Source organism: Poecilia reticulata, chromosome 17 (assembly GCF_904066995.2).
Source record: "Poecilia reticulata chromosome 17, P_reticulata-male-v2, whole genome shotgun sequence".
Taxonomy (NCBI): Eukaryota; Metazoa; Chordata; class Actinopteri; order Cyprinodontiformes; family Poeciliidae; genus Poecilia; species Poecilia reticulata.
Window position 1 is genome coordinate 26977186 of NC_088846.1, and position 17414 is coordinate 26994599.

Here is a 17414-nt window from a genome sequence, read left to right on the forward strand (position 1 = left end):
AAGAAGCGCCAGAACAAATTTCCGTCCAGTTTCTCCCTTCAACACGCATGAAGACGAATGTTTTCATTTCCTCAAAGCCTGATGAGTTCAAGTAATTCAGTAGCCTGATTCATTATTAACTGAAAAGTTGGAATAATAAAGTTTCAATGACATGAATTACTTCAGAGTGCAGAGCGGTAATGGTGGCTGTAGCCCAATGATTTATAAATCTGATATAAATCAACTCCATCTTCACCTTATCTGGGTTCACTGGGACAACTGGTCCAAGATGAAAACCCAAACATTACAGCTATGATCTCCATCTGTGCAGACTTCATTCCAATCGATGCAGCTCCCGCTGCAGGGCCTCCCCCTGTGCATTATAAGCCTGGCGGGCCACCAGGCTTTACTTGTGCCCCCACCAGGCTAAACATCACTTATTTATTTAAGTCTTTTTAAAATGTTTGCATTTGTCCAGGTATTAATCTTCCAATCTTTCAATAACACATAATTATCAAGTGATATTTTCACATTTCCTGTCAACTTTAAACATTTTTTAACTCGACGACGGGCTGCTGGACGAATGACTGCCCTGGCATCCAACCACCGGGCTTAGCGAGTTTCCTGGGGCATTGTGGGTTCAGAGTTCAGAGATTCCCAAACCAGGAAGCATCACCTGAGATCCGGGTCTGATGACAAGGAGAGTCTTTGGTAGAGCCAGACCTGCTCTCCCATCCCAAGGCAAGGCCAGGTCTGGCTTTGGGATGGCAGAACTAGATATAACTTAAACCAGAGGTTCCCAAACTAGGGGGCGCGGGAAGCCGTCTGGATGAAAAAAAAGAAAAAACATGAACGCTGTATGCGCCAGGTTTTTACCTTAGAATGGCCAACTCTCTGTTATTCCTCTGTCAATTTGATACAGTAGGGGCTTCCACACTTCTGTGTCCTCTGTCACTTTTATCAGCAGTTAAAACTGTTTAATCCGTTAATAACATGTGGTAACCTGTTTTTCCGAGCCGCCTTTAAACGCAACATGAGCGCTACGACGCTCGCGCTGGGTTTAGACCTGTGGGGCAGTGAAGGAGACCTGCTGCTGCTACTGCTGTGCATGTGTGTGTTAGAATCATGGCAGCAAAACGCAAAGAACTTTTCACAGTTTTTCCCCCAAACTAACAGACTGTTGAGCAAAACTGTTGGATGCAAGTAATGCTAGCTAAAAGATGACCAGCTAATATCAATTCATCACCTTAAGCTTGTTAACAAGTAGCTTGTAGGCTACTGGTGTTGTCTATGTTCAGCTATGATTCATTTTGCCCCCCAAAAAGTTGATTCCCCCCCCCTTGTTCGTCTGGAGCCGGGGCTGAGTATAACGGGGGTCTCTAAGAATCCACCCCCTTCGCTCACACACATTGTTCAACCAATCAATCAATCAATCAATCAATCAAATTTTATTTGTATAGCACATTTCAGCAGCAAGGCATTTCAAAGTGCTTTACATAATTAAAATAAAAACAGAAATAATCAGTGAGAAAGAGAGAGATTTAAAAAAAAATAAAAAAAACAAAATAAAAACAAAAAAACAAAAAAAACATTACATACTCTAACCCTAATTTAGCCATAAGCAACTCTAACCAGGTGGGTTTTAAGTTGAGATTTAAAAGCACCCAGTGTTTCAGCTGTTTTACAGTTTTCTGGAAGTTTGTTCCAAATCTGTGGTGCATAGAAACTGAATGCTGCTTCTCCTCATCTGGTTCTGGTTCTGGGGATGCAGAGCAGAACCAGAACCAGAAGATCTGAGGGGTCTAGACGGTTGGTACAGTAATAACAGATCTTTAAGGTATTGTGGTGCCAAACCGTTCAGAGATTTATAAACTAACAACCAGACAGCTATTTGTAAGCCATAGGGGAGGCCCAGAAAAAGTTTGGGAACCACTTCCTTAAACCAACCCGGATTGGGAAGGCTGCTTCTCCCAACTGCATGTTACCAAACGGATGCTGAAGTCACCAGATTGCAGTCATTTCATGAGCCTAAAGCTGTTTCCACACCTGAAAGTCCAGTAGATTTGGTTTGATGGGGACAGAAATAACAACAATCGTTACATTTTCTGCTGCTTTTTTTCCCCTTTCAAATCTTGTTGAAAAGTTATTTGTAAGTTTTGTCCTAATTCTGGGATATTTGCACTAGAAACTAAACAGAAACATTTGATTTTGCGTTTTATGCCGTGAACATGCAAATCTGGTCCATTTTTACGGAACTGTAAAGATCTATGAGGATTAAAACTTCCAGGTTCAGGTTTCCAGATGTAATGGGTTTTCTACTCTACAGAGGGTTGAGGTGTCGCTTTCCTCCAGCTCTCTGTGTATGAAAACAATTTTTCTGGTGCTTTCTGCAACACCTTTTGATGTGTTTTGGGTTGTTATGGGTTCCCCCCCAACTCTGTGGGAGAAGCAGCAAACCAGAAATCAAAGCTGGAACTGAAAACAAACGGAAAACAAATGTGCAGGTTTCAGTGCTTCTCCCTTAATGAAAGCCCAAAGTGTTGGGCTGACCTCAGAGACGTGGGTCACCAGACTGAGTATACTCCAGCATCTATGCTTTTAATTTCTGTTTATGCCTCCCACATGTTTATCCGTCTCATCCTTCCACTGGATCCGTGTGGATAATATTCGGTTTCTGCAGCTGGAGGTCAGTTTGTGGCCTTTCTTAGCAGACAGACGCTCTTTCACCAGCCCAGCCACAGAAAGGCTTTATTGTCCGTCTCCGGCTACTGAACAACCGCCGCTCCACAGCTTCCTGTCACACATGTGAGGAAGGACAGAGCCTCCCAGGCTGCTCATCCTCCCACAGGGAGGTCGGGACGCAGCTTAACCTGCTGCCTGACCTCCGACCCCCTCGGTATCCTGACAGTGACCTCATGTTAGGCTGCCATCTTGGATTGGATGAAACCGAGTGAAGTTCGGTCTCGGTCTTCTGAGATCAGACGAAGGTCGTTAAATCTCATAAAAGAAGATTTTATATTGAGTTCATCAGAACAGGAAATGGAGTTTCACCACAAAATCAGAAGAAGTTTGGTTTTCTTTTTGAACAGGTGTGGATACGACTGACATGACGGCAACATGAAGGAATCTGCGTGAATGTTTGTTTTTCATGTCATTTGGTAAATAATTTAATGCAAAGCTGATAGTTTTAATGCAACTTTCCATTGGATCAAAATGCCATTATTTGGTATAAGCATTAGTAGAGCCTCCTGCACAATAATGGACCATAATAATGGACCAATATTGGTACCAAATGTTATTATTTGGTATGGAATAATGGTCAATAATTATTATTATTGGTTCGTTAATAATAATTAACAATATTGTGTTTATTATTTGGCCATTGTTTATCAAATAATGTCATCCCTTGGTCATTTTATTTAAAAATAATCTTGTGTTGTGGTGGCGCAGGGGTTAAGCACAACCCACATATGGAGGCCTCAGTCCTCGACAGGTTCAATTCCTGACCTTTGCCGTGTGTCTTTCCCTTCTCTCTTTACCCACTTTCCTGTCGCTTAATTATCAAATAAAGGCCACTAGAGCCAATAAAACCTTTAAAATAAAATAAAAAATAATAATAATCTTATTACCAATAATGTCATTGTCATTATATACCAATCACAATTATTATCATTATTTACTAAATAATGGCATTTCATTATTTGGTAAAAAATGTGATTATTTACCAAATAATCACATAAAAATGTGATTATTTACCAAATAATGCAAAGTTGACCCTTTTAATGCAACTTTTAGAGGAACTTTGCATGAAAAGCGTCATTATTTACCAAATATCACTTCATGACAACATTCATGAAGAAACAGATGTTATGCCACGTTTACGACGCTGTTGTGTCAGTCTGATGCAAAACCCTTCTAATAAAAGTTACTAAATTTTGTCTCGAGGGGAAATGCATGACGGTTTCCTTCGTGGTCCGAATTCACCTCCAGCTACCAACGTTTGGGCCGGCGCTCCGTCGTGAGTCCAGCTGTTGGTCCCGACTTAAGTCCCTCTGTCTCAGCGGGGGGTGGGCAGACATCTGGACTGCATCAGCGACGCAGGCTGTAAATCCTGGGATCGCTGCTGATGTGTGACGTTGCTGAATGAGTTAATCCTCGTTAATCTGCTCGTTAAGAGCGTGTGAAACGCTGCGCGATGGACCCAAAACTCACCGCAAAAACACTAAATATTACCAAGTGTTTTTGCTGCTCGTGTCTTATTACACTTGAACGTTTCAGTAAAACACAGAAGCTTGTTTTAGGTCGATAATTTCTTTGTTGCATTGGCAGATTATTTCACTTATAAAATGGGGGGAAAATTCCTGTTATAGACAAAACAATCTGAACTTTTCTATCAAAATGAAGGAATTATTGACTCATAAGCTGAAAAGAAGTTACTTGTAAGTTAGTTTTGTCTTATTTCACGCGTTTTAAAACATTTTCACTGGAATGTAAACCAGAAACACTTGTTAAGACTTAGATTTTCTGCAGTGTATTGGTGATTTTATCGCTTATTTCCAGGTGTGGGGGCTTTTATTTTGGTAACTGTGCATCGTTTCTCCCAGATGTGCGAGTGGATTCACATAGTTTGCGGCCGTAATTGTTTGAAAAGCAATTCTAAACAATATTCCTTTAAATGAGAGAAACAAAAGCAGGATTTATATCTCCCTCTTCCTCCCTTTGGACAAATATTTGCTGCTGAAAGAGAAGAGGCAGCTGGCGAAAGTCTTTGTGCTCCAGCGTTTTCCCACCCTTCTGACTCTGATCTGGGGAATTTCATAATTGCATTTGCTCCTAAACCCAATTTCAGCTTCGAGTCTGGAAACTAAACACAACAAGCATAAAGAATGCCGTGTTTTCATTGTTGTCTTGCATAGTAGTGTGGAAAAAAGGCATGCAGCCAGTTAAATTGCATCAATATGGCAGCAACAGAGATCAAACGTGAGAGTTTCTTAGGAGTTGATGAATCATTTCCAAAGGTTGTTGTCATAGATTCATGTTTACGATGAAACATGAATGGCCCCCGCGCCGCATATTGGACACCCCTGTCTTATATCTGATAGATCTACTGGTTATACTGGAGTGGAAGCAACATGGCGGCTGTGTTCATGCATCTTTTGACAGGCAGAACCAGGAACCAGAACTCCGGCTGAACAAAAGTCCAAAGTTCACCTTCATTTGTCAAACTCAGCAGAGGAAGGCAGAGCACATGGTGAGCAGACGAGAAACAGGAGAAGAAGAAAGGAGGGATGAAAACAGTGCAGCTGGAGTTCAGAGCGAGAATAAAGAAACGTGTCAGAAGAGCCTGAGGCAGCAGGGAAAACAGTGAGAGGGCTGTCCCAGAGGTCAGAGGTCAGACTGAGGTCAGACTGAGCACAACAACCCTGAGACAGAAAGATTCAAGTCTGGATCCTCTGATGGCTCTGCCTGTTGGTTCTCTGAGCTTCCATCCACCATCCATCCATCCATCCATCATCCATCCATCCATCCATCCATCCATCCATCATCCATCCATCCACCATCCATCCATCCATCATCCATCCACATCCATCCATCCATCCATCCATCCATCCATCCATCCATCATCCATCGTCCAACATTCCATCCTATATCATCCATCCATCATCCATCCATCCATCCAACAACCATCCATCCATCCATCCAACAATCCATCCATCTTCCATCCATCCAACAATCCATCCATCATTCAACCATCCATCCATCCATCCAACAATCCATCCTATACCATCCATCCATCCATCCATCCATCTTCCATCCATCCAACAATCCATCCATCATTCAACCATCCATCCATCCATCCATCCATCCATCATCCATCCATCCACCATCCATCCATCCAACAACCATCCATCCATCCATCCAACAATCTATCCTATACCATTCATCCATCCATCCATCCATCCATCCAACAATCCATCCTATACCATCCATCCATCCATCCATCATCCAACAATCCATCCATCCATCCATCCTATACCATCCATCCATCATCCATCCATCCACCATCCATCCATCCATCCTATACCATCCATCCATCCATCCTATACCATCCATCCATCCATCCATCCATCCATCCATCCATCCTATACCATCCATCCATCCATCCCATCCATCCATCCATCCATCCATCCATCCTATACCATCCATTCATCATCCATCCATCCATCCATCCATCCATCCATCCATCCATCCATCCATCCATCCATCCATCCATCCATCCATCCATTCATCCTTACTTCTCTCTCTCCCTCCCCACAATCTTTGCTTCTGGGATTTATGGGTCTTTGGCCCAAAACTGATTTTATGTCACATCGTCTGGAGGAAAAATCGATCGATCAGTCTCTATCCTTTAACCCATCCAGCCTTTATTTAATCAGTCCTTACATCAAATTTTACATTTTTTTCTGGACTGGTTTCCATTTGGACACTTAACCCATCACTCAGAAACCCATCAGCCACCCATCTGTCGATCCATTAATCTAATTTCATCATCCATCCATCATTTTCATTCATTCACCCTCAGCAGGTTTATTCAATAACAATCAACCTGCTGCCGTCTACAGTCAGCATCTTTACATTTTACCTACTGTAACAACCCAACACAAAAAATATGCAACATGCTCTAAATCAGGGGTGTCCAAAGTGCGGCTCGAGGGCCATCTGTGGCCCTTGTACTGATTTTGTGTGGTCCTCAACTGCAACAGAAAAATAATTCAAATTTGGCCCATAGATGCAGATGGGAGACTTTTAATTTGTAATCAGGGTAAAAACTGTTACCAACATAATATTTTACACAGGAAAATAGAAAGTACAAAAAGTTTGTTTTGTTTTTATAACAAAGTTTTAACAAAAAGTAAAAACAAAGTTTATTCAGAGACTTTTCCTGAAACAAAAATCAGGTTTTATTCTTCATTAAAGTTGGTTAAACATAACAAGAGTTTGGAAAGAAAGTGACCCAGGTCCTCTTCTTATTACTGAAAATAAATTTAGTCAATTGAACCCAAAAGAAACTTCAAAAATTAAAGTAGCAAATTTCTGTTTGCTCTTTTTTGAGACTAATCTCAGAAATTTTCTAAAAGCATTTCTAGAAAAAAATATTTAAAAAATAAACATTTTAGGATAATGTGAAAAACTTCTACAAAAACCTTTCTGAATTTCAAATATCAAATTTACTTTTGAAATTTTTCAAGAATTTTAAAACAAACCACAAAACTTATTCATTTTTTTATATCTACAATGGCCATCGTAAAAATCCCTTTCAAGTTTTGGATCTACAATAAATAAATATCCAGCTACTTTACTGTCATGATGTAAGTTTTAGTTTTTGGCGTGTGACTATTTTTCAGTCTACAGTTTTGGCCATAAGTTTGTACACCCCAGCCGTAGATGGATAGATAAAAACTCGTCCAGCTTCCATTGTACCAGCAGCGACAGGCTGTGAATCTCCACACGCCGTGAAGTTGTGTGCATGGAAACATCCTGGCCTGGTTCTAGTTCGTGTGACGCTCCAAGACGTCGGATGGTCTTGTGACTTTGTCTCCAGGAAACGGTTTCAGAAAGGAGAGACCGGCTCCCATTACACTCGTACAGAGATGATATCAAATGATGTGTTTGGGGGATTTTCCTCGAGCAACAAAAGCTTGAATTAACGTCACACAACCAGCAATACAACCGGGATTAAAGTGATAGTTCTGGTAAGAAGGAGTTGGTTGGTTTAGCTTTAAATTTCTCATGAATCTGAATGTGCAGAGTGTGCAGACTCTCGCTGTGCGAACACCAAGCATACTGTAAGTGACAGAAACTTTGAGCTGCCAGGAGGCGTGAGCGAGAGCTGAGCTGCAGCCGTGTGGGAGGGAAACGGTTCGGCCAACTCCTAAACAGAGACGTCCCAAAATTATCCGGGCCGCCGACGCATGTTCCTCGCCGTAACTCGGCTTGGATTTTTCCCGCTCTCTGCAGGGATTCACTTCGACAACTATTTCCGTGGCGGATGTGAAAGAAAACTCGATCTGGCCGTCGCTCCGGAAACAACGAGAGAAAAAGTCTCTCAGTGAGGGATTACGAAGGAGTCATGAAACAAATTCAGAAACTTGTTGACATGAAGATGAGATTCTACGTTTGTTGATCATTTCAGTAAAACATGTTGGTTTACAAAACAGCCAAGGAAATTAGAAAAAATAAACTCAGGTTTTCAAAGCTAGCAAAAGTGCTACGCTAAAAATTAGCTACATGGTTACATATCCTATTCTATTTATCTAAGATCTACCATTAACTCATGAAAACTGTCAAATACTTTAGCAACAAACGTCTAGAAATCCTGTTTTTAAGGGTGAAACTTAAATTTAATGCTGCAAATTGACAACAGCTGAATTAAAGATAAGTTTTCCAACGCTGGATGTCAAAGTGTCACTCTGACAGTAAAAATGTCCAAGCAGTGTTGTAGGAACAAATGTTAATAATTGAATAAAGTAACTAAAGGAAGCCATGTGACTGACGCACTGAAACCAGATGCAGCCTGGAGGAGACGGACTAAAACTAAAACTACTCTGATCTAAAATGATAACAGCTGCTTTAGGATGACTCCTCATCAGTTTATGAGGCTTTAAAGTGAAAATGTCAAACTTTGTTGTTTTCTCTAATTAAGACGATGTTTTTTTCCTCCAACCTGCCGACAGAAACAAACAGAAACATTTTCAGTGTAATAAACATGGCATTTTGGCCATTTTTGAATAAAATACCCAATTAGTACGTTGTTTATTTTGGAGAAAATCCTTAATATTTTGCAGCTTTGGGACTATTTGGTCAGATTATTGTGCTTGATAAAGAATCGGAGCATTTACTGCTAACATGTTAGGTGGTGTTGATAGTTTTTCACACTTTCTGAAGGCGTTTAATTAAAATTTTCCCATTTTTATTTGGGTGATTGACTATTTTTAATGGAAGGAGAGATAAGTTATGTCTGCCATATAAACCATACAAACATAAAATGTTCAATTAAACCAATGCAACTTGGTTGAATCTAAAACATAGATCTGTCACAATAAATCAATTTAATGATAAATTAATGGTTTCTATTCTTGTGACTAATATTTTTTAAAAAGTAATTTTGTGTAGAGACTAAACGGTTCATTTCATTTTCATTTTATTTTGATGGTTTTTGTTGTTTTGTTTATTAATTTTGGAAATTTAAATGGTTTTCCAGTTCCATTATAAAGTTTATTGATCTTTGAAAGGGTAAACTTGCATTATTACGCCATTATTTACATGACTTGGTGCCAAAACGATAATATCATCGCAATAATTTCAGGGAAAAGCAAAATTTGTTATTGCAAGAAGCTAAACTTTACACAAAAATACACAAATACGACAATTCCTGAGGAGATATGAGCTGAAAACAAGCACAACTTCTGAAAAACTCCAATTAAAAGTCTCGTTTCCGTTAAGTTCAGACCATTAGTCATTAAAACACTCTTTGCCTCCCTCAGATATGAATCTCAGGAAATTTTCAAGCGGGAATGCCGTCTCGCCAAAACGCTCAAGGCCTCCCTCGGCGAGTACATTTGAGTGGTTCCCAAAAACAACATCGCTCCTGCCAAGCCCAAGACTTACGAGCTACACCCGACCGTCATCCAACACAAACTCGCACAACAAATAATGAAACCGATCGAGCGGAGAGGAGAGGAGAGGCCCTCCAGGCAACAGCCAAATGACTTGTTGAGGTGGCTGCTGGGTGGTCAGGCTGTTTGATTCCTGCAAGTCTCAAAGTGGAAATGATGCCGCCGTCTACCACAGGAAGGACAATCAGGCGTCAACGACGACTTCAGAAAACGCTTCTTTTTTCCCTCTGCTATTTATAAGCTAGTAATTATCCATCATGAAGGTTTTAATTTGGAAATAATTAACTTAACCAGCAGCGTTTTCCCAAAAACCAACCCGTTCCAGAAGCATTTTCCCCAACGAAGACAGAAGACGTGCAACCCAGCAAAGGACACATGATATCCAGTAACTGTCTGAGCACTAATGGTTTATTAGTCCCTTGGTGCTGAAATGTGATCCAATAGTATTGGACGTAACCTCCTGCCACACATCTGTGAGGCAGAGCCGGACAGCAAGCAGAGATTTACACCAGACGAGTTTACTGAGCTTTTAAAACAGGACAAAGGAGAAGCAAAAAAACACACATGGACGGAGCAACAAGCGAGCGTTCGCCATGAAGAACCCCTTCTTCAGCGAGGGGATCTGTGGCACCCTGCTGGTCCAGTTCTGGGCCTCCAAACACCATTCAACAAACCTTCAACAAACAAGTAGCCAAAAGGAAAACAAATCAAGATTAAAAAAGCTCTTAAATGGCCAGAATATAATGGTAAATCCTGATCACACACTATTACAATATCAATGAAACCTTAAAATAAATTAAATAATATTACTGAACATCTTTCAGTCCCTCCTTCATGATTCTTTTTGTGATTTTTTACAGTGAAAATCAAAGTGTTTGTGGTTCCAATCTGGAAATATCTGCGATATATGTGTTTATTTATGTCGGTAAATACGACTTTTCACTACTCTCTGTATAGATCATAAACTATAATCTCACATCAATTAAAGTCGAGGCAGCCGTTTAGTTAAAGAAAAGTTTTTCACAATTTTTGAGAAAAATCTGCAATAAACTACCAATTATGCATCAGCACAAAAAAGTGAAGGGTTTGTTGATTTTGTGTGAATTTACACGATAATTATCAAGAAACCGATTGATATAACTTGGCAGTAAACAGATGAAAACTACATTAGTATAATATTTAAGCACATTTAGTGTTTATTCTAGGACCCAGAGGGCCACATAAAAAGCATTGGTGGGCCGGATTTGGCCCACGGGCCTCGAGTTTGACACATGTGCAATAAGTGGTTCATCTGAGGAAAGTCAAATAAAAAATCAGGACGATATCTAACGGCATTCCTCAGGGATGTTTCTTTAGCCTCTGATTAATTTGATAATTTGATAAACAGCTTGTCGTGTGTTTTGTTTTCATTGTGGCTACAGAAAGAGTAATTTAATATAAATACCTGCGATGACAATCACTTCAGCCTCTGATCTTGTTGAAAATGTCTATATCTTAAATAAAAATAGTTTTTTCAATTTGTATTTGTGTTTATTCCCAGTTATGGGTTTCTCCTTCTTCAGACTTTAAAGTCAAAGTCTGCCCTGGAGTAAAAGCCACTGAATGTTTCTGGTTCTGTTTACTATAAAATATAATTACATGGCTGCTTCCATAATTAGGAAACTTTCATTTGTATCTTTTTTGAAAGTCAGTTAAATATTTTTTTTAGCCTCATCAACCTCAAATTAAACCTGGAGCTGGAAAAACAAGTTTGGGCCATTTTTGTTTTGTGGTTGAAGGCCAGATAAAATCAGTTCGTGGGCCACAAATGGCCCACGCACCGCACTTTGGACTCCCCTTTAAAAGAAACATGCAGAAAAGAAGCATGCATGAATAACATGTCTGTCATGTTGCTTGATAAAAAGTGGCTTATTTAAAAGGTTACAGTTAACATCTTTACTCCTGTTTTTACTTATTTGCGATAATTTGTTGAGCAATGATCCTTTCACATCTCATTCCCAAAATGACAAAATAAAATCCAGCTACTTTTTCAATGCAGACAGTTTTGTGTAAAATAAATCCACACAACAGATGAAAATCATCAGAGCTGCTGCTGCTGCAAACGGGTTTCTGTGGCCGAACGAAACCCATCAAACTACATTTCCTCTGAAATCACCCTGAGAGCCTCTTCGCCAATAGAGGGCAGAGTTTGCCTCTGTATCCAGGCAGGATTGAGAGAGAGAGAGAGAGAGAGAGAGAGAGAGAGAGAGAGAGAGAGAGAGAGAGAGAGAGAGAGAGGGATAGAGAGAGAGAGAGACAGAGGGGGTTCTTACTTGCAGTCTCGGTCCTCCAGGTCAAAATGCGGGTTGAAGTTGATGAGGATTTTCTGGCTGGGCTCCGGTGCCGTTATGACCCACACGCAGAGCTGGGAGGGCGGGTAGGCGCCGGGGTAACCCGGGGAGGTCAGGTAGTTCGCCGAGTGGATCGTGATCTCTCCGCCGCATCTATCTGCACCACAAAGGAAGGCGGGAAGTGATTACAAAGGATTTTTAAAAAATGAAGCACAATCCAGAAAGAAAGTGGCGGTTTTATGGTGATGGGGCTCTTCACTCAGGGTGCAGCTCTATCAGAGGGCGGCACCAGCACCACATGACTTTTCTATTCAAGCCAATTTCATAGTGAGCTGCCTCATGAGTGTAAACAGCCAGGAAACATGAAGAAGAATGCATGGATTAAAGGGCGGTTTCACTGTTTTTAAACGACAAAATCTGGAAATCAAACTCTTTAAAACACAATTTGAAATTTAAAAATGCTTATTCTCTTCACATTTTAACTAACTGGTTAAAAGAAGCAGAAAAAAACAACCTGGAGTGGGTGATGATTCTGCTGTAGTTCTGGATAAATTGACCATTTAAATAATTACATAATAAGTTTTCTCCACTCTTTAACATCTTGGACTCAACCATCTGTGTCTCCATCCAACAGGCTGAATATTTTACCGGCATGTAACTGAGAGGGCGCAGGAGGGGTCGCCCAATGCGCCGTTTTCTTCCAAGAAGTGCCGCCGAACTGACGCATAAAACGTTTTCCAACTTTCCTGCCGGGTATTTCGGAGAAAATGTGCGACACAAAGTGAAGCCGCGTCGCATCCGCGCCATAAGGTGTGATCGCGATCTTCAAGGTGAGGAGCAGCAAAACGGGCGGCGCGGTTACATTTAATTTTCTCTGTGAATGGTTTATGAAATTGCTTGTTGCCTGGAGATCACGCTTCAGCGCGCAACAGCGGGTTTGGATGGAAATAAAACTAAAATCTTTAGAATAAATTATTCTCATTTCATTATTAAGATTTTATTTCCTCACTTTTGTTTCATCCTACGCCTGTTTGGTTTTTGTTTTCTCCCCCCTCATCTGTGAATAAATTAAAAAACAAATCGATTCTGGTTCAACTGCAGAAAAGCCAGGTGGGAGCCAACAATGCTGATAACAACATGCAAAAAAGAAAAACGGGTCAATAATGAATGCTGTAATGTCAACCTACCAATGTAAGTGAGCGGACACACCGAGACGATTTGGGTGAAAAGGAACAATAGAAATCCACAGCGCATCCTTAGATTATGGCACCACATCGATAACAAGATAAACCAACCAAGAACAAGACCAAAGAAGAAGAGGAGAGAATCAGAAATAGCGGATATTCTCTCAGAGTAAGGGATCTGGTGGTTGTAGAGTCCCCAGCATCCTGCGTTTCACAGGCAACAACTTGGCATCTCCTGGAAGAAAATAATCCAAACGCAAAAAAAAAGAAAGAAAAAGAAGCAAAAACCAAAATCCAGTGGCAAAAAGTGGCACCGCTGCGCTCCCGATCTGACACCCGGCAGGAATGGTTCACATACTTCCAGAAGGAGGAATAAATTTTAAAAAAATTACGCCACAAAAATCAGTGTTCAGCCGAAAAATACCCCGGAGCTCTCCTGGTGTGGACTCCGTGTGGTTCGAGTCCAGCTCGTCTCTCTGCGTGTCTGCTCGCGGCCGAACTGTCAGGAACACACGCAGCCTGGTTGTGAGGAGGCGGAATCTCCACTCCCCCAAATAATAATAATAATAATAATAATAATAATAATCCCTGCTCCGAGAGAACAGCAACAAGCGACCGCTGCAGAGGAGGGCTGGAGCAAACTGACACCGGTGCGCCCTCTGTGCGCTCCCGACGCGCGTGTGCGGGGCTGGAGGAGGAAGAGGAGGAGGAGGAGGAGGACGAAGAGGAGGAGGAGGAGGAGGAAGAGGAGGTGGTTCACGCAAACTCATGATGGCATGCGGCTCCGTGACACAATCAGATGTGGACAGTAAGACTGAAGCAGATGAATCTGTTCCCGCTGAAAGGACACGCACGCCTCTTGTCACGATGATCACATTAAATGCTCGTTTAAATCCTTTTTAAATGTCAGCAAAAGTTGTTCTGAAAGGAGTTTAGGGTATTTTATGTTTTAAATTAACATGTTTTAGATGACAGCACTAAGACGGAGTATTGGGGAAATAATAAAAAAAACAAACACATGAGAACAGTCATAAAATTACGGGAATGAAGACATAATGCATGAATAAGTCAGAATATTGCGAGAATAAAGTATTACGAGAGTGAAATAGAATAAAGTCGTAGGAGAATAGCCATAAAAAGTCATAAAATTACAACAATAAAGTCTTAGGCTACAAGAATAGGTCATATATTACTGAATAAAGTCATAACGTTGCGTGAATAACGTATTACCAGAATAAAGTCGCAATATTTTGACTTTATTATAGTACAAATTTATTCTCGTAATATTATTACTTTTTTATTATCTTAGTCTCTGTTGTAGATCCGCCATTTCGATCATTCAGCGATTTTTGTAAGCTTACAAAAGAAATTTGTCACCAGTTTAGCTAAGCTGCTATTAGTTAGCACAGCGAAGCGGTGAAACGGAAGTGAGCTCAAACACCGGAAGTTTGCTCCGTATTTACTTCCGCGTTCGAAAATACGGTAGCCAACTTATTTTCAAGAGCTACTTTGAATCTGACATTTCCTATCCTCATGAATCTTTAAATTTTTATCAATTTGTGTTATTTTTTATAATACCCCCATTGTAAACTAATTTTACAAGCTAGTGTTTGCTTGTAAAAGTTTGCCTTTTATTGATTTCTGTGTCAGACATTTAGTACTGTTGCTATCAATGTTTGTTTAATACTGGCAGTTTTTATGGAATATGATAAAAGCCAGAATAGATGGACCAAAAGTGCAATAACACTGTCTTGTTGACACAATAATCTGACATAAATGTCATTATATATTATCTAAAAACTAGTTTCCTCCCATTTACTACATAAAAGAGTTTCTCATCCACTTCCTGTATGCCATTTCCCCCCCCCATCAGATTACTAAAAAGCAGCAGCGAATCCTGAAAAGGAGATTAACAGTTTGTCATATTAGCTGACAAACTTCTGCAATCTGGGTCAAACCAAACCTCCCATTTCATTTTTATCGTAGGTAATGCAAACGACTGAGAATAAAATTAGCAAAATGAAAGCCGTAAACAATGGCTGTATTTTTTATTCATGACCTCAGTTCGTCTAAAATCCCCTCTGCCTGGTAAACACAAGACTGCAGCGCCTCTAATTAACAAAAGCTTCCTTGTTCGGCGCATCTTTAAAGCCAAATAAAGATAAAAGTGTGACTATTAAACACTTTTTTAATCTTGCAAATTGTGATTTGGTGTAATTTATTTAAGCTATGCTGGTCAACCTTCAAGTCTGTTTATGTTTTGCGAGTAAGAGCTGTTCACTTTCAGTTCGCCCGTTAATCTCTGCAACAGTTGCTCAGATTAAGGTCAACATCTCAGAGGATTTATACTTCTACAATAAAAGTAAAATAAAACTAGTGAATTACTTTCTAATTTAAACAGTAGCCAAACACACACACACACAAGACAGTCTGAGTATTTCCAGCTCAGTAAGCTGGATATTTACCAAATAACAGCAGTGAGAACAACAGGAGCAGAGTTTTACCTTCAGGCCAGCAGCTGGGCTATAAAAATTCAACACAAACACAGATGAGAAAACTCACTGTCACATCGAATACATACAAATATCAGCACACCGCTGCTCCAAAAACTGAAAATAAATAAAGATAGATTCCTTTAAATATTTAAATTGAGATCACTGTACTTTAATCTTTAAATATATTAACAGTTTCACCTCTTTTGGTAATAATTATGGCTTCTAAACTACACTGAAATGAGATCAGCCATAAAATTTTCCTTTTAAGATCCATTTTGACTAGTGAGATGATTTATACGCAACAACTGTATTTGAATTTTTTTTTAAACTTTATTTTTATCATTTTTAAGGTTTTTTAATACACATACATGCTTGGAACATTCAGATCCCCCTTTAACAGAAAACACAGAGCATTCAATTTGACAGATGCAGTCATGTAATCAACAAAAAGCAGTAATTACATCTATTAACAATTGCTGTCGGTCGTTATAGAGGTTTCAGTTTTTTCCAATATTTGTTGTATTTGTGAGTAGCAAGTCTTAATGAGAAAGTCAGTCTCTCCATTGTGTAGATTTCCCCGACTATTTCCCTCCATTCCGAGTTCGTTGGCGGTTCCGGGTCCAACCTCCTGCGGGTTATCGCTTTCCTTGCTCCTGCTAACAGTACCAAGAGCAGATATCTATCCGACTTCCCCAGTGTCTGGGGTAGATCACCCAGGAACACCACAGCAACATCATATCGCAAATTCAGGTCCATTTTAGCATTGATTTCCCCTATCACCTCCAACCAAAAGGGTGTAATCTTTGTACATTCCCAGAAGATATGAAAATGTCCCGCAGACTCTTTCCCACAGTTCCTCCAACATTTTGCCCTTTCAGTATTGTTACAATGTTTACTTTTAATGTTCGGTGTAATAAAAAAATGTACCATACATTTCCAGGTAAATTCCTTCCATAGGCCTGAACCTGATGTGTGAATCACAGAATTACATATATTGAACCAAGCATCATCAGTTATTTTGCAACAACTGTATTTTAATGCAGTTTAGTTCCTGCAAACTGTTGTTCTATTTACAAGAACATCTTAAGTGCAGGGCTAACACATAATGAAAACCTAAAATTTAGTTTGTTGGAAAATAAGGGTTAGAAATAAACACTTTAAGTAAAGAAATGCAACTTTTTGAATTGAATTACTGTAATAAATTGACCTTTTATTTCACAAAGTAGCATGTCTCCCACAGAGGTTATACAGCAGTATGTGTGCCACTGGGTTAATCAGACTGTCAGAAATGTTAATGTTAGATTTATTTCTATGTAATATTTAAAAACAACAGCAGCAGCTGACCAAAGCACTTAATTTACACCAACCATCATAACAAAAAACAAAGACTAAAACAATAAAATAAAACCTAAAGATATTTAAAAGCAAACAGAAAACAAGTTGAGTAAATAAATCACATAAAACAGCAACTCAAGCAGCATTAGAAGCATAAAGTGTCTCATGGTACCAACAGCCTTTAGATGTGTGGCGGCCATCTTGGATACTGAACTCAGTGTGTGACTGTATTTCCAAACAGGAAGTCCAAACATTTATCCCTAAAACTTGCTTTATTCCCACCTTCCCTCGTTCCTTTTAAATGACACAACATGGCATCATGGTCTGAAGCTGAACTGTGATAAAAATAGAGCAAAACAGCAGCAAAAACTCAAAAAGGAAAACCTTAAAGGGGCAGTATTATTTGTTTTCCAG

General features: G+C 39.8%; 1 protein-coding gene across 1 annotated transcript in view; it reads right to left on the bottom strand.

Annotated features, from left to right (window-relative positions):
• The window catches only part of LOC103479471 (neuropilin-1a-like), an 87940-nt gene extending 74101 nt beyond the window's left edge, over positions 1–13839 (bottom strand). The window contains exons 1-2 of the mRNA XM_081597808.1: positions 13174–13839; positions 11969–12143 (exon numbers count right to left, since the gene is read on the bottom strand). Of these exons, the coding sequence (XP_081453934.1) occupies positions 11969–12143; positions 13174–13261 (263 nt within the window). The 5' untranslated portion in view covers positions 13262–13839. The remainder of the gene's footprint in view (positions 1–11968; positions 12144–13173) is intronic.
• Positions 13840–17414: the final 3575 nt, after the last annotated feature.